The sequence below is a fragment of the Anomalospiza imberbis genome, chromosome 11 (genome assembly GCF_031753505.1).
Source record: "Anomalospiza imberbis isolate Cuckoo-Finch-1a 21T00152 chromosome 11, ASM3175350v1, whole genome shotgun sequence".
In the NCBI taxonomy this organism is placed as follows: Eukaryota; Metazoa; Chordata; class Aves; order Passeriformes; family Viduidae; genus Anomalospiza; species Anomalospiza imberbis.
Window position 1 is genome coordinate 184,337 of NC_089691.1, and position 24,543 is coordinate 208,879.

The 24,543-nt window shown below is 41.5% G+C and overlaps 1 protein-coding gene across 8 annotated transcripts in view; it reads left to right on the forward strand.

Moving 5' to 3' along the window:
* FGD3 (FYVE, RhoGEF and PH domain containing 3) overlaps window positions 1-24,543 on the forward strand; it is a 103,448-nt gene that overhangs the window by 52,643 nt on the left and 26,262 nt on the right. For all 8 annotated transcript variants that reach the window (XM_068201421.1, XM_068201424.1, XM_068201419.1 and 5 more), the window contains 8 exons: window positions 102-270; window positions 1,348-1,945; window positions 14,650-14,739; window positions 15,940-16,076; window positions 17,380-17,536; window positions 21,476-21,614; window positions 22,384-22,442; window positions 24,032-24,178. In XM_068201421.1, the coding sequence (XP_068057522.1) occupies window positions 102-270; window positions 1,348-1,945; window positions 14,650-14,739; window positions 15,940-16,076; window positions 17,380-17,536; window positions 21,476-21,614; window positions 22,384-22,442; window positions 24,032-24,178 (1,496 nt within the window). The remainder of the gene's footprint in view (window positions 1-101; window positions 271-1,347; window positions 1,946-14,649; window positions 14,740-15,939; window positions 16,077-17,379; window positions 17,537-21,475; window positions 21,615-22,383; window positions 22,443-24,031; window positions 24,179-24,543) is intronic.

Consider the following 24,543-nt stretch of genomic DNA (forward strand, 5'->3'; position numbering starts at 1 on the left):
TTAGGAAAGAATGCATACCTCTTGGTCTGGATTTTGTTCCCAGTTTAGGATAAAGAAGATGGAGATTTATCCTCCTGTTTTTTTCCCTTCTCTTTCATTAGTACCTCCTAAGCCTGTCCATCTCAAACCTGGGCAGGAAAGAATTCCTCCTGCACCATCTCGGCCTTTGCCAGCTGATCCCAAGTCATCAAGGAGCTTAGCATCTGGAGAGGAAGAAATACCAATATCAGCAGGAGTCAACACGCTCATTGAGAAATTTGAAAGTATTAGGTAAATATGGCTTTGCCAGGTCCGCTCTCCTCTCCCTTTTCTGCATTTTAAACTTAGAATATAATAGTAGAAAACATTAACTGTAATGATCCCATGGAAAGTCCTCTTGGGATGTTTTCTACTGAAAGTGCAAAGTTTCACTGAGGACAAAGTGTATTTTTAATAAAAGCTGCAAATTTTAGTTTGTAACATACAGTCATACTTAAGGAGCTTAAGACCTGCTGAATTTGGTAGGATTCTAACAGAGGCAAGTAGCCCACAGTCTGCTTTCGTTAAGTTGGCTTAATGTGGGAATTACATCATAGGAACTTGATTGTTATGATATGAAATAATTGAGTTTTCTCTCCAAGATACAATAAACATCAGATCTTGCTTCTTGGAAGCAGGCAAGGGTATAGGGTACTGTGAAACAATGTCATGTAGAACAGCAGCTGTTCTAAAACTTTGTAATGAAAGACACTAAATTGCATAAAATATATGTATTTTGCTGTAAAACCAGCTCATTTTACAAACACATGAGAACTTTTCCTGAAGAACAAATCTGCCTGATGGAGCTAAGTAATGGGGTTTTTTCCACAAAGAGGGAGATGGAGACAGGCATTGTACTGTGCCTTGGAGTGTTATCACCTGGGTGAACCTGGTGTCTTTCAAAAAGGAATAGTGCCTTCTCATGCTTCAGTACATTCTCTCTGGCAGAAAATACCTTGCTAAAAGGGCTTGGTTCTGTTGAAGAATGAGAGTTTCTATTTAAATGAGTCCAGAACCAATTGTTTCTTTTTAAAAGCAATTTCTTCTTCTCCAAACCCTCAAACCAGACTGTTCTTCAAGGTGACATGGAAAGCACTAAAGGCCCAGGATTCTGGTGGTGCCATTTCAGTAGAATGTAGGGGTGATGTTTTTTTGTTGGGTGTTGTTGGGTGATCATTATTATTGCAATGTGCACACTTTTGCCTTCTGGGATTGTCAGTGGGGTGCAAGAAATACAACTTGAATCAAATAGCAATCAGATCCTCTCTTTCAGGCTACTTGTGAAACCTGAGTGTTGATATGACTGTGGTGCTTTCTCTTTACCCACAGGCAACCTGTACATATTCTTCAAAGAAACCAGCTAAATTTAGCTCTTAAGATGGAACCTGGCCTGGACTCATCCAAGCAGACGAGCTTGTGTGACCGTGACGCAGTGGTTTCCAGTGACTCTTCCACAAATGACAAAACTGAATTGGATGAAGCTGAGCCAAACATACCATGCAGCACAGATCTAGCTAACACAGACATAATGAAAATTAAAGAGCTGAGCATAGGTGATAACAAAAGCCATGAAGACTGTACTGTTGTGACTGTGAGCAAAGAGTCCCAGGAAGACCTTGGCAATAAAGACTCAACTGCAGAACTGAATGGGAGTGGTAAAATTCCCAACAGAGATAGTGGCATTGACAGTCCTTCCTGTAGTGTGGCTGGGGAAACATTCCCCAGCGAAGAAGGGGCAGAGCAGAAGAAGCCCAGCATGGCTGGGAACCCAGGAGAGATGGAACCTGACAGAAAGGGCACCAAACCTTCCTCTGTGGAACAGAAGAGAGATTCCATGCAGGATGACGACAGTGACATTGATGAAGGAAGCAGTGAGGAGCAAGAGATAGCAGAAGTGCCAAAGTTAGAGTATTTGGATGTAAACAAGGTAAGGGAGTTTGTTCGTTGCTATCGAGTGCTCTGAAACCAGTTCCTGACACTTGCATCACTTTCATACATTGATTGGATAATTTGTTTGGTTTGTTTTTCATCAAAGGACCACGATAGTCAGTATTGTTTCCTGCTTTACACAGGTCATAACTTGCTCCTGACCTAGATAGTTTTTTAGAAAGGTTCCCAGCTTGCTTCAAAAGGTTTAATATAAGAGAATCCATCACAGCCAGAGGTTAGCTGTTAAAATTCAAATACTTTTGTAGGTGAAGACTCCTACCTTCTGTTTATTGCTTGGGTTTGTCTAGGTTCAGCTTGTTAGAGCATGTCCTTTTCCGTGGAGCTTTGTGTTATTCAGAGAGTTAATTGGATAGTGCATCTTGCAGGGTCAGGACCTTGCATCCGAGTAGAATGGGCAGGATCAGAATCTTGTCTCACCCAAAATTTAGAGTGGTTTTTTACAGAAACCTGTGCTTTTGTTGGTGTGACCACTTCTTGAGTGCAGAGAAGTTGTTTTAATGGTAGTTATGTCCAATTACTGTTCAGGAAACTGTAGCTGGAAAATAGATTTTTCTTTGATTCCAGACTAATGTAGTCCAGACTGTTGTGTGTTTGCAGCATCTATGTAAGATTAATGACAGATTCCTTTGATTATCAGCTTATCAAGACAATTATTTTTTAGAAATAGTGCTGTAGGAATAGATTTTTCCAGAATTTTTTCTAATAGGGATTAGATTTTTCCAGAAAAACAGAACAGAATATTGCAAAATATGTGCAAAATATTCCGCTTTTTGCACTTTTTGTTTGATGGCTCTTTTTGTTTGTATTTGTGGGTGTTTAAATTTGTTAGGGCTTTTTTCCCCCCAAGCCATGATGACAGTAAAGTTATTATGTGGGATTTTTGTGTTTTAAGGAATATGATGAGCAGTTGCAGCTAATGATCTGTAGCTAGTGAAGTGCAGTGTCCACACCTCAGTTTTTACAAATCAGGTGGTTCTGTTGAACTCACCGAGTATATAATGATTTGTGTCTGTCAAGGGCTTGTCCCTTGGGAAATGTGGACATTAGAATGCATTTCTTAGTTTCTAGGTCAATCATCTGGTGACTAGAAAATGATGAAAATGGCATGCAAGTTCTGTACCTCAGAGTTTGACAAGTGTGTTTATACCTACATACACACACTCTGTATGTAGGGAGTTGGAGTTGTTTAGCCTGGAGAAAAGGAGACTCAGAGGTGATCTTATCGCTCTCTACAACTTCCTGAAGGGTAGTTGTAGTCAGGTGGGGGTTGACCTCTTTCACCAGGCAGCAACTGACAGAACAAGAGGACACAGTCTCAAGCTGCATCAAGGGAAATATAGGTTGGATATTAGGAAAAAGTTTTTTACAGAAAGGGTGATAAAGTACTGGAATGGACTGCCTGGGGAGGTGTTGGAATCACCGTTCCTGGATGTGTTTAAAAAAAGACTGGATATGGCACTCGATGCCATGATCTAGTTGAGGTGCTAGGGCATGGGTTGGACTCGATGATCTTGAAGGTCTCTTTCAACCCAGACATTCTGTGAATTCTGTGACATACTTTAATTATTTTATATTCATAATGTGAATGTATGTGCATGTGTGCCACTGAAATATTATTTTAAAGACATGTTATTAGTTGCAACAGGCCAGCAAGAAAGCCTAGAATTGTAGAATTTCCTGAGTTGGTAGGAACCCATAACAATCATCAAAGTCCAACTCCTGAAAAATAATATACTACATTAAAAAAATCTTTAATCCGATAATTAAATTTACAGTTTGGACTACGAATGCTGTATCAAACCAATTGTGACAACCCCAAGCTGAACACTTACCATATGATTAAGAAGTGCTTTGTTGACAAATACCACTGTTTTGTACGACATCAATTATTTGATGGCTGTTTTTGAGTCTTGTTCCTTAAGTTATGTGTCCATATAGTAGGAAATAAGGATGACAAAACACAAAGTTATGAAGCTGTAATTATCTGGAGCTCACCTGGTGAATTTATGGGAGGTATCTGCAGAAGAAAACTTGTTTGTTTTGGGTTTTTTGTATTACCCTTCCTCCTGTGGTGCATTTATATGATGCACTGCAGGTTTTCCCATGCAGTTTGAGTTGATTTCCCCTTCCAAAAGGCAGTTTTGAGGCTCACCAAGCTACACTAAGTCACCTTGTTTATGCAGTCACATAGAGGAGGAAGGCTGAGAGAGCAGCTGCCTCTTCTTCAGTGTAAAGATTGTGCCCTCTTCTGGGGACACATTGGGTGAAGCCAATTTCTATGTCAAGTGTCCTCATAAAATCACAGAATCCAATCTAAACCTCCCCTGTCATAACCTGAGGTCATTTCCCCCTCCCCGCTTTGATTCTGTTGCAGATTTGGGGCACTACGGACTCAGGATTAGAGTGAAGGGCCATAGCTCCCAGCAAGGAGAGCTAACGTGATTCAAAGTTGACTTGTTCCATGGTTATTCTTAGGCTGGAATTTCACATCACCCTTGACAAAACCTGATCATTTTCCTGCTGGAAAGAACTGAGAATGCTGGCTTGGGAGCTGGGGAGACCTCATCTCCTTCAAAAGCCTTAAGTTGGGAAAGTCTTTTTCCTGCATTCCCCCTCCTACCCCTTTGCACCTTTTTTTGCACCTTTGTACCAGTCTTTGCAGCTGCACCATGAAGGTAACCAGTGGTCTTATTAAATATGAAAGCTGTTATATTTGGAGGAGGAGCATAAGTACAGCTGCAGAGTGATTTAATGATGGCTCAGTAACTCCTAGGATATCAGTGTAAGTGAAGTTCATGAATAACCATTCTTTTCTACTTCAGTTATCTCTCTGTCTTCTACCCAAGCTTGCACACAGCTCATGGCTGGGGAAGGTAACCTTGCCTGATATGTGAGTGGTATTGTTTTATTTAGTCTAGGCTTAGCTATGCAGTGATTCTTTAGATTCTTTAGAAGTCATTTCACCTAAATCCAAATGGATTTCTACCTTGTTAAATTTTTACTCTGTCTCATTCCCCCCTTTCTCTGATGGTAAGTAAATTCTTTTACTTAATGCAAATCTTTACATTAATAAATGTCCCTTAATGCTTTACTATGAATATTGGACCTACTAGGCACAATTACAATAGCACAAGGAGTCCTCAAGCATACACAACCTTTACTAGTATATACAAGCACAGTTTTCTGATCAGTGACTGGATGAATCTCAAAGTGGTAGATACTTTGTTCAGTGCCAAGACACACATCTTGAGCATTAATAGTATTGCTTTATCCTAGTTGTTTCTTAGTAGCACAAAATTCTAAGTTTACTGTTTGCTACTTTTTCTTCACCTTTTCTGCCTATACTTTTTGTTCTGAGGGGTAGAGCACCATTTTTCATTGTTTAAACAGTGGCATTGCATACAGTAAATACAAAGGCAGTAGCCACATTAGAAATAGGATCATAGGTCACAGATGATTCTGAGATTTTTTAATATAATCAGCAAATTTACCATAGTCTACCAGGATTGGAATTTTCTCTTAGAATTAATTGCATTATCCTAGACAATCCTTCAAATTTCAGTTGGAAAATTACTTTAGCCTCCTCCTGTATGATCAAAGTTGCTGTTGCTTGTATCCAAAACTGTACTTGTATAAAACTGAAAGCTAAAGACACATTATTTTGAACCATAATAAGCACTTCTACTATTAACTTGTGGTCTTGGACCCTGGCCTTTTAGGGATAATTCTAGGGGTTGTTTGAAGTTTGCTAGTCTACTTGCTGCAGTGGCCAGCTGTCTCATAGATTTAGTGTACTGATTAAAATACACAAAACAATTCTATAAAGAAAATTACAAACTACCCCCCCCCCATATACTCATTTTGCCCGAATAAGTTTTAGTCTCAGTTCATTGTCTTTTGGTGTCAATTTCTAAGTGGCTTCTGGGGCCTGTTTCATTCAAGCGTGGTGGATCCAGGCATTCTGCTTCATTTTCTTTGACCTGTCTACTTAAAGCCACTATATAGGTCTCTTGCACTATTCTGGAAATAAAATGTGATCTTTTGTCTGGGAATATTGTGACTGGAACTCTAAAAGCAGTATTATTTACTCTGGTCACCCTGACAGTTCTGGTGGGGAATGCTTCTGGCCACCCTGAAAATGTATTTGCCAATACTCATAAATGCTGACACCCCCCTTTCCATGGGGGTTTTGAAAAGCTAATTTACCACTGCTCTCTAGATCCATGGCCCCTCCCAATCTGATCAAGTTTTGTCTGGGGGTATTCTTGGGGTTAGTCTGGAGGCAAGGATCACACTCTCAGTTTACCTGAGTGATTGTGGCATATAAATTCTTGGTAATGATCTTTTAAATCAGATATGTGTAAAAAGCCTGTGAAAATTACCACTTAAAAGTCAACATTTCATTTCGATGCACTCTGTAACTCTGGCAGCATGGGTCATTCTGGGAAAGGAGCCGCACTTTATAAAAGCTGTTAAGTAGTTAGGCCCCAGTGTGTTTTCTGGTGCTCCGCCCTTACTAGTGACCACACAAATGGGGAGGGATTACCAGCTCCCCTTCAATGGTAGCCCACCCCTCTTGGTTATATGTCCTTTTTGATTAGTATTATTATTATATTTTGGCTTACCTTTAAGGGAAATCTGTCTATAATTACCTCACCTTTTGCTGCTTTCTTTGCCTTTTTATCCACTAGCTCATTTCTTTTTTCTCAATTCTGAGCTCATTCTCTGCTGTGCTTTAATTTGCATACTTTTAGTAGCTGGATTATGTCTTGTGTATGTTTGATATTTTTTCCTTGTGAGGTCAGCAGTCCCCTCTCTCTCTCTAGACAACTTCATGTGCGTGCACAACTCTGAATGCATATTTACAGTCTGTATAAATGTTTATTTTCTTTCTTTTTGCCATTTCTAAGGCACAGGGCAGTGCAATAATCTTGGCCTTCTGTGCAGAGGTGCCTGTTGGTAAGGGTGCAGATTCTATTACCTCTTTGGTAGTGACAGCATGTTGCTTTCCACTGGCAACGTAGCTACTCTTGTCAGTGAACCAGGTCTCTGCATCGTCTAAAGGAGTGTCTTTTAAGCCTGGGCAGCTGGAGTATGTAGCTTCAGTAGTCTCTAGGCAATCGTGGTGTCTCTTTGATTTCTGCTGAGAAAAGAGGCTGGATTGACAATGTTAGTTACTACTTTCTCTATATTATCTTGTACCATGATGGCCTGGTGCTTCAGGAACCTTTGTGGTGAGAGACAGTGGTTGCTCTTTACTTCTAGTACTATGAACACTATGTGGGACACTAGCACAGTCAATTTCTGTCCCAGGGTAAACTTGCGTGCTTCTTGTATATTCAGCACGACTGCTGCTACTGCTCTGAGGAAGCCTGGCCATCCTTTGGCATTGCACCTAGTTGCTTGGAAAAGTAAGCAACTGCCTTCTGGTAGGGACTCAAGTCCTGAGCCAATATCCTCAGGGCAATTCCTTGTTTTTCGTGGGAACATAGGAAGAATGGTTTACTTACATCTGGAAGTCCCAAAGCTGGACCTGACATGAGGGCACTCTTTAGCTGGTGAAAGGCCCGTGGGGCTTCTTGCTTCCCTTGTCCACTGGAGATCTCTATCTGACAAACAGTCTGTAATTATAAACCCACAGCTGGCACAACTTTGCTATGCCTGTGTCTTTTTTTTAATACTCTGTATCCTTGGAGTTCTAGGAAATTTGAAAGGCTTCTTCCTTCTTTTTGTGGCGTTTCCCAGAACTCTGGTTCTTTGCAAGTTGTTCTCCAAACAGAGAGGGGGATTTTGAAGCCTTGAGGCCCACGGACTATGTGAGCTAGGTTTTGTGCTCACTTTTAGGGCTTTTCTATTCAAATGCAAAATTTTTTGGCTGGCTTCATGGATAGGGAGGCAAAAGAAAACATCTTTCAGATCTAAAACAGTGAACCAGATTAGTTCCGGTGTTAAACAAGTCAGTAAGGTATATGGATTTGCTACTACAGGATATAAATCCTTTGTTATCTTATTGATAGCTCACAGTTCTGTACAATCGATTATTGGGCTGATTTCTTCCTTATCTTTTTCAGGGGGTACTGCTTAATTCTCACTGGTTGTGTCTCTTCTTTAAGCTTGATTATTATGGGGGGGCTTTCTTTGCTCTCCCTGGTACATCAGAGGCCTATACCCCTGAAAATACTTGTCCTAATATCTCTTCACTAATTTCTACCTTAATTTCAATGGCTGTTAATGTTAAACTTATTAATACCTCTATGTACCTTTGATCATTTACCTCCAGAGTAACTTCTTCATTCTAGAATGTTTAGTTAGTTGGGTATATACAAAAACTTGTAAATACCCCATTGTTACTTTAAAGGTTTGCAAAAGTATGCCTTCTTAGACTGGCTAGTTGTTCCCCATACCGTAACATAATCATTCTCTACAGGTACTAAAGCTTAATTTAAAACTGAACATATGACCTCTGTATCAACTAAAATTCCACCCTTTCCTTTCTTGTGGTCCCACTGCCTCTTGCAGAGGGATCTGTAACTTCTTAGTTCTGGATGAGATTGGACTGCCAGGAGGGGGATGGGTTTGAGTGAGTATACCTTTGGAGCCTGAGTCCTCTTCCCTTTTGGGGAGGTCCTCCTCATCCTCCCTTACCTTAGGAGGAGCCTTTAACAAATCATGTATGTTTTTGTGTTTCAGGATGATAAGCTTTGTTTGATTTCATACATTGCTGCCTTATACTGGTTGCTGAACAACACATTTGATTTGCCTTCTCTTTGTTTTGTTTTCTTTTTCAAGAGCTAACACCAGTGGGTCAGAGGGAACTCTGAACCCACAGTTACTCTGCCATTCTGGCTGATTCTTTAAGGTGAAAAACATACCAATATACAAGACCTCACCTTATTTGCTCTGGTTAGTTCTCATTCCTTATACTGTTTTGTTTCCACCCAAGCTTCACAGTCTTTTCTCAGTTTTTCTCACACACAGTTTTTCTCACCTGCCAAGTGGCAGGTATCAGATGCGATCTTCCACACGTAAGATTTAAGATCTTAGGTTCTGAATCGGCTTGATCAGGAACCTTCAATTTACAATTGGGTCATAGAACAGCAATACCAGCCCCTTTCACAAACTCTGTATTGCAGTCGTACTCAGGCAAGGTCCCAGCCTCTCAATGCACCAAAAACTCCCTTTCACAAAATCTCAGTCTTTGACAGTTCTTTTCCTGCACAATTTGATTAAAGCATTGTTTCTACTGACACTTACTTTGTTGCCCTGCAAGAGGTTGTGCTTGTTACAGCAAAAACTCTGATATGCTTACAAACACAGACCCCCACTCCTTATCTCAAATTCCCGAGAGTCAAGGCTTAAGTTGCTGTGGGGGGGAAGAATTCTTGGAATTCCTCTAATTTGTTTTACCATAGTTAAACATAAATCACTATACTGTAGCTCTGTTGCATAAAATGCTACACTTGTTACAAAAAAAATCTTAAAATCTCCACAAACATAACCATACAATCCCAAGAATCAAATTACCACAATGCGGTGGAAGAACCACACAAACTGACTGGGAAAGGTAGTATCTCTTAAAGTGCTCGCTTTTCTCAACACAACACAGCATACAACACTTTAGCATTTACCCACATCAGCTTCTTCTGGTCCCCACACACTCTGCACACAATTAGAATAACAGCACGCAGTAAAATTCTAGGAATCAAGTCTGAACCACTGGGGTAGAGGAATTCCCCCCCCCCACCCAGGTTCGTCTAGCCATGCTTAAAATGTGCATAGTCTACACAGTCTACACAAATCACCACCTTTAAACACAGTAAACATCCTCACTCACGTTTCTCCACTTGTTCCATTTTTCTGTGGGGCACTCCCTGCCCCCACAGCTTATCCCAGCCGGCACCCTGGGCCTCACTCAGCCGCTTCAGAGGCGAGTAGAACTTCCCCCTGCCCCGCACCACGGGTGCGCTCACTCGTTCACTCTCTTTATACACCATGCACTCACACGATTACAAGCACATTACACATACAATGTCTGGACACCACAAGCACACAAACTTCGGGTTCACTCGACTTCACCCCCAGAAGTCGCTAGCGGCTGCTCTATCGGAACAGTGAACCCGTCTCCAGCCCAGCTGCCCTATCGGCTGGGTGCCTGCAGGCACAGGAATGAGGCTGGGCACTCAAACATCTTTGAATGTCTTACCAGCAGTCCTGTCTCTCTCTCCCCTCAGGGCCCTTTCGATACATACCGTTTATCCGCACACCAGCAAGTCCTTGTCTGTCTCCGCAGGTGGCAGGCTGAGGCAGAGCGAAGCCCCCTCCAGGGAAATTCCCCGGGGCGAGCCAAGGAGGTCCGTTCTCCCCTCTGCCCCTGTGAGAACAGAAACTCTCCTGGCTGGCTCGCCAAATGAATTGTGGTGAAATATTAAAACCTTACAATTCTGATAGATTTGTAAGGCACGGTATGTTTATTTCAGCGCTGGACGCATGTGAGGGATCTTTTACTTCAAAGGACATGTGTGCCCCTGAGAACTCCTGATCCTTTTTTATTACTTTAGCTAATTTTTATATTCATAGAATATCACAATAGGTTCATGCATATTCATTCTTCTGATTTTGCGTTACACTTACAGCTAGTTACACTTGTACTCAGTTTTTGTCAGAAAGTACAGAGAGAACTCCTGGGTCACTCTGTGCTATCTTTTTCAAGCTCCAAGGAGTCTTTCTTATCTCTTATCTCTTTAGCTTGGAAATTTGCATTCTTTCTCCTTAGCTGGGGTAGTTTTACTAGTGCTGCAGTTACTAGACTAAACAGTATATTTTACTAATGTTAGTAAGCTCAAAGAAGCACATTTCACCTAAATCCAAACAGATTTCTAGCTTGTTAAATTTTTACTCTGTCTCATCTGCAGCAGTCTAACAGGGCTCACTGTTAGCACAAATATGTTTTAAAATCTCGGGAGTGACTTACTGGGATTTCCAGTTATCTTTTATCAAAATAAAAATGAACCAAGGGGAGGTTATTCGTTTTGATAATGTTTCAGAAAATGTCAGGAGCTCCAGGAAGTGATGCACATTAACCTGGATAGTTACAAAGATGATTGCAAAGAAAAGAAATTATATGAAACTGAGACTGAGGGACTGTCGTGCTCCAAAGTCCCAAGACTTGTGCTGACTGCCTGAGAGCCTGAGTAATGCTTCTGGGAGAGGTGTCAGTGCTTCACAGGTTTTTGTTTAGGAATTTTTTCACTAAGAGTAATATATTCTCATTTATGATCACCAAAGAATGCTTTTCTCCCTCTGTCCTGCTTCCTGCTGTGTAAATAGTAACAATGGAGCCCCACTTGGGTCTCATGCATTCATGAACATGTACTTCCATTCTGCCTGTACTTGGCTGGAGTTTCACATCTGATATCATTGTCCAGTGTGTGTTGTGAAGTTTGGCCTGCAGTCCTGCTACTATCACCTTTGGGTGAGATTATCTCCATGTATATCCTTAAAAAAAAGTTTGTATGTCAATGTTTTAGTCATAATGTTGGTTGAGAAAATTCAGATATGCCATCATCATCATATTTGGGTTAAATATCTTAAGGAAAATGTGATTTCAGTGCAACAAAGACAACCAAGCATAGGATAAGTTATCCTTATTGTTTTCAGCATTGTTGAGTAGGAAATGGTCTAAAATCTTTCTGGGACTTTTTGTGCTCTTTGCAGGGCTGACTGGTGGGGTTTTGAAGCATAAGCGTGTATGATTTTAACCTAAGCTCTATCCCAGCAGCTCTCTTGCAAGATTTGCTGAAAACCCTGTGTGAGACAGATGCCAACTGAATGTAGTTGTGCATACCCATTGTATGAAAAATGGTTGCTGCAAGATTTGAGGTGCAAATGCATTCCAAGTGTGAATCTGACCTTCATGAGGAACTGGTTCTGTTTGATTTCAGGCTGTTGTTTCTTTTTATTTAAAATGTTTTATGGACAGTTGCAGCTGAAAATGAGTTTTTGAATATTTCACGAAGAAGTGAATGTGCATCATGCTGCTTTGAGCACTGGAGTGTACTTTCTGTGTTGTGAAGTCAACACCTCCCTCTTCAGTTTTCTCATCTTTCTTGTCACCCCACCAGCCACAGTGTTCCATCCAGCCTTTGCAGCAGGTGTAAGGTTCTAGTGAATGACTGCACAGGAGATGCTGTGGCAAGCAGTCACCCAGCAAGAGCACTGCGCAAAGCAGAGCATAATCTCAGTTTGCAGATTTGTTTTACTTTTCCTTTAGAAACATTGACCATGAATTATCTTGTTCCTAGTGAACTGAATGATGGCTCAGGCTTTGTTAAAGCTATCCCACCATGGCACAAAATTAAGTTAGAAGAATGGGACTGCCTCACATTTAATTAATCTACAATTTCATTCAAAATGTTATACCCATTGAAGACAAATATGTTGTAAATTTGTCTGAAAAATGTGCCTGTCTCTGCCTAGCAGAGAGAGCAACTGAAGACAGAGTCACTCTGTAAAACTGAGCTCAAGCTGAGCCTATTCAGCCCTTGTTTGGTATTTAAGTAGATGTCAGCAAGTTTTCTTGAAATATAAACTGAATTGCAGGTGGTGAAGGTCAGGAGGTTAAAAAGTGCCTTTGCTATGTAAAGATTTACTTCTGAGTACAAATGTATTTGGTTGGAAATAAGTATTTTTTTCCAATTCTGAATTCAAATAACTCAAAGGATGCTCTTGGTGGCTGGCATGCCAGCTGTTTTCATCAGTGCCTTTCATCTGAGTGCTCCTTTGTGCCCAGCAACACCGGCAGATAAATTCTTTCTCAGTGAGAGATCCTTGTAGTTACTGGGTTTGACTGGCCAGCAGTGCACTTCAGTGTAAACTGTAATAAGATGCATTTGCTTGGAACAATTTCAAAACTTATTGTGCTGTAAGGTTTTGGTTTTTTTTTCGCTTCCCCTAAATATTAATACATAGTGAACAGAGCAGGAAGTTGTGTAGCATGTTGAAAGAGCTTAAAAGAATATTTGAATTGACTTGAATAATTTGAGAGGCAGGGCAGAGGGAGTCCATGTCAAAACTTCACTCAGGGCATGTTTGCCTATCTTCAGATTTGTTCCCGGAAATAGAGGGATTGCTTCAAAGAAAGTCTAATGTTGCTTCAAATAAAGAAAAGGTATTCACTTTCCTTCAATAACACTTGTATCATGGAGCTATGGATACTTTGTGCCAAGTGGCGCCTCATTCCATGTAGGATAATTGTGGGTCTGATTTGTTGGAGTTCATGGCTTGTTTGAAAAGCCTTTGAGGTTTTCAGTTGTACTGCAGTTTGCCTGAATGTGTGTGAAGGGCAGGTCTTTAATTTTTTCTCATCAACTTTATTTGGAAACAAAGTAATGTTGAAGGAGCTTAAAGAGAGCCTTTATTTGATATTTTTCAACAATCTGATGGTGGCTCACAGGGTTACATCTACAAGTCCTTGCCCCTAATGTGAGCGCCAAAGACAGGCATTTGGAATGGAGCCCTGCTACTGGTGACAGACCCAGGTGCTTCCTGAACTGGAAATTGCCCCATGTGTTTAATAGACTTCAGCTGAATTTTTCCTCTATGGATATTTCTGGTTCTTTTGTGAACCTGTGTGAAGGTTACTGCCAGCAATGTTGTGTTTCTTGAGGAAGCAGCCCCTGAAGCAGCCCATTGGTGATTTTTTGATGCCCTTCAGTTTTCCCATAGAAATAATGATTAATTGCACCCAGTCAATGTGGTCCATTCCAGGAATCATTAATGCACCTCCTTACCTTCATTGCATTTGTCTTTTTTTCTGGATCCAGCCCAGTATAGTTTCCCTACATTTGATCATCCTTGCTGCCCATTTTCTATGCTTGTATTCCTGAACACAAGCCAGGCAATGCTCTGTTCTGGATTGGTTTCATTATATGTAGGCATGGTGTTTAAAGTCTAACACTTCAAAAGATTGTTGGAAAGCTCAAGCCTGTATTCTAGTAATTCACATATTTTTAAGCACTTAGTGACTGAAGGGTTTATGTAGCTTTTGGCTGATCAGTGCCTAAAGTCAGTGCTTTAAAACTGTATTTAGAGTTTTTAAGTAGTCCTTTCTCATTTTGTTTATTTAAATGAGCTTAATGAAAAGCTTCACTGAGTTATTTAGGATACCTTGCAGAAAATTCTTTCCAGGGAACTGGACTGTGTTTAAAGCTGCACAAAAATCTTAGAAATATGCCGTAGAGAGTAATGCTATGCTGGCAAGGGTAGAAATCTGGCCAAACAGCCTGGTTTCCATTTTTCATTTTAGTTACAGGACCTGAGTCCAAAAAGCAGAACAGTTGATTTACAGTCTATTGCCTTATTTTTCAAATTAACTAGACTTATTTCCAGGTTTAGAGGATGTTTCTGGTTCTTTTTATAAAGCCATAATGAATTCAAGTGATGTCCTGACCAGCCACTGATTGCATTACTAATTACTCTTTCAGAAAACAGCATTAAAATGTCTCTGGAGCAAAGTGATCTTTTGAGAGCTGTGGAGCAGATTCTGAAATGTGTTAATCTCTTTCACTCCAGGCTCCTCTGCTGGTAGGATTTTGGCCACTGACAAAATGAAAAACTGAACAGTTAAGAGAACTTAGAAGTGGAGGTGCAGGTGAATTGTGTCATTTGTAACTTTTTTTTCAGTGTACAGAGCCCCAAAAGCTATTCAACATTGCCAATGAGCTGCTCCACACGGAAGAAGCGTATGTTAAAAGACTCCATCTCCTGGACCAGGTAATTCCATTTTGAATTATCTCTCTTTTCAGTGAGCAGCAATGATGTCTCCTGTCCATTGCCTAAGCTATAGCTCAATACAAATGCTGTGTGTAGGTGGATGATGGAGTTTGCTTGTCAGGCTGTGTGCAGTTGGTCCCAGATGCAAGATTTGGGCAAGAGGGTTCTCTGAAAGGAGCCAGAGGATTGGGATGGCAGAAAGGGAAATGGGAAAGCAGCAGTCCAAGACACAGACACTGCCAGCATTGGGTTCCTCCCTGAGTATGCGAGGAGAGGAAATCAGAGCGATAATGAAGGCACTAAGAAATTATTAAATCTGTGATTACTCTTTGATGTGCAAGAAGTTGACATTTTACTAAAATCAGGCCACATGTGTCAGTCCTGTGCCTACAGCAAACTATTTTTTTACCACTCTGTTTTGTAATGGTTGCCCATCATGTTTACACATGGGGATGAAGTGAAACTGGTGTGATGAGTCTGAACTTTCTTCCCCATAGACTTTGAGTTGATGCTACACAATTCAGGCATTTCTATAATTATCTCAAAGAAAAAAGCCATGGATTTGCAGGAAAGAAATAAAAATGAGGATGAGACTCATTGCTGGCCAAGTGCTTTTAAAAAATGAGTAGAAGGAAAAAAAATAGAAAACTGTCACCTGCCAAGAAATATTGTTAGAAGTTGTAACTTGGAGAACCCTTCACCCTACAACTCTTGGAGCTGTATGGAATACTTACAGTGTTTGTATTAGATTAACAGAAACTGTTTCTAGACCATAGAAATCTAGGGAATGTATTTCCCTTTTGTTCAGTATAGTGTAATTTTTCCTACTGAGAAAAACCCAATCACATTTTTTATTTTACTTTGTGTAAATAGTAGTAAATGCTTTTCAAGGACTGGATGTTCTTTGCACCTTGCACTCAAATATGAGATATCTGATCTTCTCAGTAATTTAAATATTTTTTGAGTTACAGCTCAGACTTTCCTAGTTTTTTCAATAGCCTATAGTGATATATCTAACCCTGGGTGAAAGTGGGCTTAAGTTTTGTGAACCTCCTTAAGACTCTAAGAACTGGCTACCAGGGTCAAAATCTGCAGCTCTGTTCTAAGCAGTCGGCTTTGCAAAATTGCAATCTAAAATCAGCATGTCTAGGACTGTTTTTCGCAAAAAAAATGTTGGTACTGTCTTGTTGCCTCCTGCAGGTTTTTTGCACTAAATTGTCCGAAGCAGGGATCTCATCTGAAGTGGTAACAGGCATCTTCTCAAATATTTCTTCCATCTATTGTTTCCATGGACAATTTCTTCTTCCTGAGCTCAAAACAAGAATTACACAAGAATGGTAGGTAGCTGTCATTACAATTATTTAAAAAATACATTTTCAAGAAACTGTAGCAACCATACAGCCCAGTCTAATTTCAATTTTTTTATTGTTTAATGCAGTAGTTACATTAGTTATTTACTAACTCTCAAACATTTCTGAAGTCTCTCAAACATTTCTGACTTAAGGAGTAGGCCTGAGCACTCAAAACTTCCGGAATACATTGTGAGTGTTTTTTTAGTTGGAAATATTACCAGAACTGTTTTCCTTACTGCATTCCCACTCTCCTATTATTGCAGTACTATGAAATGACAGTACTAAGAAGGAATGAAATTGCTTCTTTTGGCCTCATAGCTGAAATAAATATTTTCAAATGCCAATTAAAATTTGGTTACTATAAGAAGTTGCAGGTGGGACTTGTTGATTTTAGAGGTCTTTTCCAACCCTAATGATTCTGTGATTCTCTAAGTTGTAGATAAGGCAGAAATGCAGTGATAGGTAGAAAGGTTAAGTGTAAGTCAGATCTAGGAACCACGATTTGAGGGGACAAATTGGCTGCATGGTGTCCTGCAGTAGCAGGTGCAGATAGTGCTGACCTTTCCAGGTACCCTGACTGACCAAGACAATATCAGGGCTTGCCTCTCTCTTGGCTGAGTCCAGTCTTCACGTGTTCGTCAGTGACCAGAAGGAATAAATGAGTCTCAGCACCTCTGTGCCTGATTTGCACTTGCAGGGACAACTGTAACAAAGGGGAGGAAAACTGCAGAGTCTGGGAGTCAGAAAAGGATAAAAGCTAGTCAACTGGCTAAAGAGGGTCTTGCAGGCAGACTGGGGGAGAATGGCTGGCTCGCTGCCTGGCCAGGACTTTGGCAGAGAGAGAGATGTGTGGCTACTGCTGCTCCAGCCTGGGGTTACTGGCCCCTAAGGATTACCCCGCTGAATTGAACCATCTCTTTGTATTAAAACCAATTCAGATGTTTGGCTGTGGTGGAAAAGATTATTTTTAATAAGTAAAAGTTTCCCACAAGATTTTGTGTTGGGCAGAACAGATATACAGCTGTTCCTTTAATAATGTGTAGTCAGTCTGCTCTTAAGACAATGAGGGCAGAAATGTCATCCCTAGTACAACAGGATTCATGTTTGAAGTTTCATCTAGGATATTGCATAGATTACCTTAAACTAAACTTAGCCTATCTTGATTGCACATATGTGTAAGTGCTTGTGCATGTGGGAGACAACTGTGGAAATCTTACGGCTGTGTTTTCTCTCTGAAGATACCATTGATTTCCAGAGATTTCAGTACTTACCTGTCTCTTTACCATAGGAGTGTCAACCCACGGCTAGGAGATATCCTGCAGAAACTTGCTCCTTTTCTGAAAATGTATGGAGAATATGTAAAGAACTTTGACAGGGCAATGGACATTGTGAACACATGTATGCAGCGGTCCTCTCCCTTCAAAGATGTTGTTCAGAATATACAGGTATGTTGTTAATTGGCATAATAGGATTTGGAGATTGTAATGGTTTAGGAATTATACTCTCCAGTTTAGAGACTCCAAAACCACACTGCTACTCCTTTGCTTCCCCCCTCTTCCCTTTTTCCCTCCCCTCCCCCTGGAGCATCTGAAGAGGTGAGCTGGAGGCACAAAAGGCAAAAATCATGGGTTGAGGTAAGAACAGTTTACTGGAAACACCAGTGAGATAAGAAAACAAACAGAAAGATCAACAGCATTAATAATAAAAATAAAGGTGTACTGAAGAGAGAGTGCAGAGCTCAATCCAGCTGCAGCTACATCACCCAAACCACTCCCTCTAGTCAGGACCAGCATCACCCAAAATGCTCCATGTGCCACACTTGCTCCACCATAAGGAACCTTCTCTGAAAGGAGACCCTCTCTTCCAGCCTGGCAATGACCTTTATCCAATAACACCTAACACCGGGGCCCTGGCCACACCCCTCCTGGCTACTGGAAAAAATTAACTCTCTGCTGGCTAGACCCAGGAGTAAGAGATCCTCACTTGATTCAGTGTATTTATTTGTTTCCCAGTTCATGACACATATTGTCAAGATAACAAGACATATTAAAATTACACAATTTTAGTGGCATTCCTTTCTTCTCTTTTGCCGGTACACAAATTTCACACACAGCTTTTATCCCACTCAAGCTTTTTTTTTTTTTTTTTTTTTTTAATATGACTTTAAACTTACAGAGGGCAGAGTTAGATGGGATATTGGAAAGTAATTCTTCCCTGTGAGGGTGGTGAGGCCCTGGCACAGGCCGCCCAGAGAAGATGTGGCTGCCCCTGTATCCCTGGAAGTGTTCAAGACCAGGCTGGATGGGGCTTGGAGCAACTTGGGATAGTGGACAGGGGTTGGGTTGGATGGTCTTCAAGGTCCCTTCCAACCCAAACCATTCCATGATTCTGTGGTTTAAGAGGAGGATCGGATCACAGAATGAAACTTCACCCTTGGCCCAGTAATTCTGACTCTCTTGGATTTGTCTTCCTCATTTCTAACTTTAATTTTTTTTTAAATAAATATAGTTTCATTCTGAGGTGGATGTGCTTAAGTTTGGATATGTCACTGACAGCATCTGCTGTTCGTCTAGTTTTCCTGAGGCTTCCAAAGTGGCAAGCAGCTCTTGGGATCAGCTCCACAGGAGGGTGCTTAACACAGATTTTCATGTGTTTTCTCATAATTGCACAAAAAGCTGAGCAGGGAGAGGGGAAGATCTCCGGTTATGCTGATATATCCATAAAACTGCTCTATCCTGCTCATCCCCTGGGCCAGCTGAAGGGAGGCAGGCTTCAGGACGTTCATAAGCATCCCTGTGCCAGTCTTGAGAAGGCAGATACCATCCTTTGGGCGGGGAGGGCTGGCAAGGAGTGGGTTAAGCTGAGCAGGGAGCACAGCTGCCTGCCCTAAATGGGAGGACTGTGGCTGGGCCAGGTGTCGGGAATCAAGTAATCCCCTGGCAAGCTGAGAGATGAGAGGCCCTGTGTGGAGGTTTAGGGCTGTCTCAGAGATTCCGACAGAAGTTTGGAGAAGCAAGGACGGGGGGAGGTCCTTTCCTGCCATGCTGCTACTCCACAGGGCCTTTTCTTACCCTTTTTCTGCCTTTACCCATCCTGCTCCCACTAAGGACACACACACCAGCACTGTGTTTTGCTGTCCTCAGCCTGTGGCAAGCCATGACTTTCTGCAGGGTAATCAATTTGGGACTGTTTTCCCTACAGCACAGGCAACTCCCTTCTCTAAAATTCACCTGTCTCTTCCTACCAACAAGTTTCCAACACAAATTATGTGTGTCACCTGTCGGTCTGCACGGTTCCAGACCATGGGCAGCTGTTGCTTGAGGAGGACTCTTGCCAGGCAGTGTGGGCACTGGCAATGCAGGCAGGAGATGCACCTTGGAAACCTGCTGATGACAGAATTGCACTGTGGGTTATTTAGTCACACCTATACAGCACCTTTTGCTCCTTTGCTCAGTGATCATAGCTGCAGGCGACAGAGATTGGACCCAGAATGCTTAGTCCACTCATCTGACATATCTCTGCACTCTCAAAAGGCACTGATAGTTTTCAACATACCAGTTGAAGTGTGTTGTGATCCTTCAGGGATGCACTACCTAAGCTGCTAATGGAACAGTGTATATATAATATACAACATAAGGCATTCACTGTTACTAATTGTGTTAAATTAGGGAAAGCAGAAAACAAAAATCAAATGTTACCAATAAGTTGACAACTGTGACTTATCAAATTTAGTCCTTTGAATTTCTGGAAGAATAGCTAATATTTTTCTCTCAGACATTCATCCCATTATCTCCAGTCTTGCTGTGAGAATGGAGCGAGTCAGCAGTGTGGTGTGGGCTGGAATATTTATGAGGAAATTTGCAGATACTTGAAAGAAGTTCCTTTCTCTGAGAAATGTACAGTGAAATTAACATGGTTGTAGAGAGGCTGTTTACACTGGAACAGACCACATTAGTGGGCTGATGTAAAAGTAATGCTGTGTAGAAGAGCTTGTGTGTGTCTGTGGTTAACATGCTGCTGAGGAGTCAGATGACATCGCTAGCAGAAACTTCCTGGGTGCTTTAAAGCAAGTTACTGGTTCTTACTGAGATTCTTATCTCTCCTCTTTTAAACAGAAATATTCTTTAGCTTCAGAGGACCCTATGAAAACAAGTACACTGCAGTACTCAGTGCCATTATAAGCAGAGCACAGTGGTGCCTAATTGGATGATGTTTAATGTAACCAGACTCAAACCTCCTCCCCTTCTTGGCCAAGTGAAAAAGAAGCAGAATTTGAGAGAGCTCTGCCTTTCAAAGCTGATGTGTGAGCAGTGTGTCTACTGCTCATACAGTGAGCTCTAGCAAGCAATACATTCCTGGAGGCATTCTGATTTCGTGAAGTTGAGAGAATAATGCTGTACAAGGCCATGGATGGGAAGAGCTTTTCTGAGCCTTCTGAAAGAAGGTAGTTGCATATCGGCAGAAAATACCAGACGTGGGATGAAGATTCACAAAAAACCTGCCAGATCTGATAGCTGCTGTGAGGCTCTCCAGCTCTGGAGAGGCTGGATCTGAGGCCAGTGATCTGAGGTTGAACAAGGCCAAGTGCTAGGTCCTGTCCTTGAGGCACAACAGCCCCTGCAGCTCCAGACTGAGCCAGAGGGCCTGGAAAGGGCCGTCAGGAAAGGCCCCGGGGGTGCTGGTGGCAGTGGCTGAGCAGGAGCCCAGGTGGGTAAGAAGGACCAGGGCACCTTGGGCTGTTCAGCCCTGGTGTGGCAGCAGGGCCAGGGCAGTGCCCATCCCCTGTGCTGGACATTCTGGAGTCAGTTTTGAGCCCCTCACAAGAAGAAAGAGCTTGAGGGGCTGGAGTGTGTCCAGAGAAGAGAACGGAGCTGGGGAAGGGGCTGAGGGAGCTGGGAAAGGAGCTCAGTCTGGAGAAAAGGAGGCTCGGGAGGGACCTTTCTTGCTCTGCACAGCAGATGGGGGAGAGACTGGGCTCTGCTTCCAGGGAACAAGAGACAGGACAAGAGGAAATGACCTCAAGCTGTGTCAGGGGAAGATTTAGATTGGATATTAGGGAAAATTTCTTGATGGAGGGGGTTGTCCAGCCCTGGCTCAGGCTGCCCTGGGCAGTGATGGAAACACTGTCCCTGGAGAGATTTAAAAGACAGGCAGATGTTGCACTTGGGGATTTGATTTAGTTGGCCTTGGCAGTGATAGGTTCATGTTTAGACTCAGTCATCTCAAGGGTCTTTTCCAACCTAATGAGTCTGTTGATCCATGATGGCTTGAGAAGCTCCTGTACACTCCTCTAGTTCTATGTGAATGGTCATTTTGCATTGCTGTTATACACCAAAGGCAGGAAAAAATCAAACCCTCCTGTTCTTGTTTGCTCTCCATTACAGAAACAGGAGGTGTGTGGAAACCTGACTTTGCAGCATCACATGCTTGAACCAGTGCAAAGGATTCCTCGTTATGAGCTTCTCCTGAAGGACTATTTAAAGAAACTTCCAGAAGAATCTCCAGACAGGAAAGATGCTGAAAGTACATGTAAACGCCTCTCTGTCTAAAAGCACAATGAAATCTTGGGCAGTTTTTCTTTATGTATTCAGATACTTACAACCACATCTACCAGCTATGGTAGAAATGGAGATTTGAATTAATCAAATTATTGCCAAGCAAAGGGATTTTGAATGCTTTTGGAGTTGAGAAGAAAAGGGTTGGAATGCCTGCTCTAGGAATGAAGGCAGCTTTGGCAAATAAACAGTGACAATATGTTGAAGTTTGCTGTAGTGGAACATCTAACTTTCTTGTTTAATCCATTGTGTGGCTAAGGACAAAGACAGGAAGCTACAGGAAGAAAGGAAGAATGGTTTTTAATTTTTATTGTATTTAAATGTGTATCTCTTGCCAAGAAAGCCAGATAGACTCTGTTTATATGGTGAGACAGGAGTACAAGGAGTTTTTGATCTCAACCAAAACAGTGTCCATATCACCATAAGCAGGAAAGCCCTGTTTGAGGAAAACAATCTTTAAAAATATGCTTGGGAAGACTTAAGTGAGACTTGACTTTTAATAGGTGACTCCTAGAAAGTGAGGGTTCTTTGTCACTGTGTACTTTGGGTCATCTAGATTTTTAGGAGAGAAAGATGAAACATAGATCAGTTGAACAGGCAGAACTGGTTATGTCTGTAATTGCTTATGTATCATCAATTTTGAAGGAAAAACTACTCAAAGAGGTGAACCTGTCCCCCAGGGTGCTATTAAAAGATATAATCTAGAGAATGCATAACTGTTGGTACTTTTATTGCAGAGTCACTGGAGCTGATATCGACAGCAGCAAACCATTCCAATGCAGCCATCCGGAAGATGGTGAGTAGCAATTCCATAACAAAATTGTGATCTGACTGAAACACTTGACTAAACTGCGGGCCTCCCATTGCAATAGGCTCAGTACGGTAACTGGAGAGAAGTATCTGACTCTCACTCAGGCTTTAAACATGTGTTGGGTGTCTGAGTTCTTTTTATTGTAAATGCGGTTTTCTGTGGCTTGTTGGGCTTAAATTCCACTTCCCTCATTCTTAAGGACCCAGTGAGTTAGAAAAGGAAGTCTTCATAAAACTTATTTGCTTTTCCTTGAAAAGTGTTGAAAGTATTCCAATTAGGCCCATTCACAAGGTGTCCTTGCAGATTTTCACACTGGTTTTTTAGCCCTACTGTTCTTCAACAGAATGAAGGTTGCTTTCATTTGATTTTGGCCCATCTTAAGTGGGCCAGAATGTGCATTTTGCATGCATCAATAACTTCAGAAAACTGTGCTTCAAAAGCTGGACAGTCAGACTGTGGAGATTTTGGACATTAGCACGTGTTTTACATATAGAAGAGCTAGTGCATTACCATTAAAGTAAATGGGCTTTACAGCTACAGATGTTATCCTTTTGGTGCACCCAGGTGTCTCAGGACATTTTGTATCAAACAGACCTGAAATGCTGTGTATCTGACTTAGCACCCATTGAACATTTGGGGGTCCAAGGTTTATATTCACTTCCCCATCAGACCATTACTTCCTTCCCCAGCTAGTGGGGACACCATGAGACCATGTTTCCTGTGGCTGCTGTGGGGAAGTAGCCAGCTGCTGTCTGTGTATTTCGAGTATGTCTGAAAACATAGTTAGGAAACCATCTGTTTCTATTTGAGTCTGGCATGTTCCCTTGATAAGGATATATTTTGGTGGAAATTTTTCTGATTTAGGGCCTCTTAACAACTCCTGGGGGCTTTGTACAGTATCTATGCAGATAGCAGGAATATGGAACAACTCGTTGGCTCATTGGTTTCTGTGTCAGTTGCTTTTTCTGTTAGTACACAAGAACCCATTGGAAAAGGCTGCTATAATAATTTTGCTGCGTGAGATCCAAGCCAGACTGAAAGTGAATGCTGTAGCAGAATTCCCAAAAGTTAGTGGAGGTTTGAATTAATTGTTGGCTGCTTACTCCTGTTGTGGTGCAGTAGAAAAAATAAATCATGCTTCCATTATTTGGTAACATACAGGTGTCCAACTTGGCCATTGTTTTTATTGGACATTGCTTCTTTAGAAAAGAAGAAAAGTTCCAAAGATTAATATTTGGACTTGATGATCTTAGAGATTTATTTCAACCTTTATGATTCAATGATACATATTTATTGCTGAATAGTAATAGTCTAGAAGTATCAAATAAATTTATCTCAAAGTGTCATTAAATGGTACAATCCAAGTTTAACTAATCCAGTGTGACTAATCCAGAGTGGGGAATAGCACTGAAAAATATGCAATGGGTTTTAATATAAATGCAAAGCTACAGTGGAAGTGAAAGACTGTTTTCTTTCAACTTACATACATTTACCACAGAAGTTAAACAGTGGGCAATAGAAAACATGGATTTTTTTTTTTTTTAATTTAAATTGCTGGGGGTTTGTACTGGCAGGAAAAGATGCACAAGCTTTTGGAAGTCTATGAGCGCCTGGGTGGTGAAGAGGATATTGTTAACCCAGCCAACGAGCTCATTAAAGAAGGACACATTCAGAAACTTTCAGCTAAGAATGGCACAGCACAGGACAGGTATTTATTCCTGGTGAGTGTTTCAGTTGCTCTTTTATTTTCAGGGCTGTGCTCAGGTTGGGGGGGCATTAGAGCATACTGGTCTAGTGGAAGGGGTCCCTTCTCATGGCAGAGAGTGGAATGAGATAGGCTTTAAGGTCCCTTCCAACCCAAACCATCCTTTGAATCTATGATTCTGTGGTACATTTCCATCTTCCTAAGCTTAAAGAAAAAAACATTAACCAGCTAAGCCCAGCTACTCCTTCTGAGCAGCAGTTTTCTCTTGTAGCTTTTTCCTCAAGGATTTCCTTCTTTCTTCCATGCTGTGCCTTTGCTGGCCCAAAGTGGTTTTTTTCCATCTCCCTCCTCAGAGGCTGAGTTTTTGCAGAGTGCCACAGG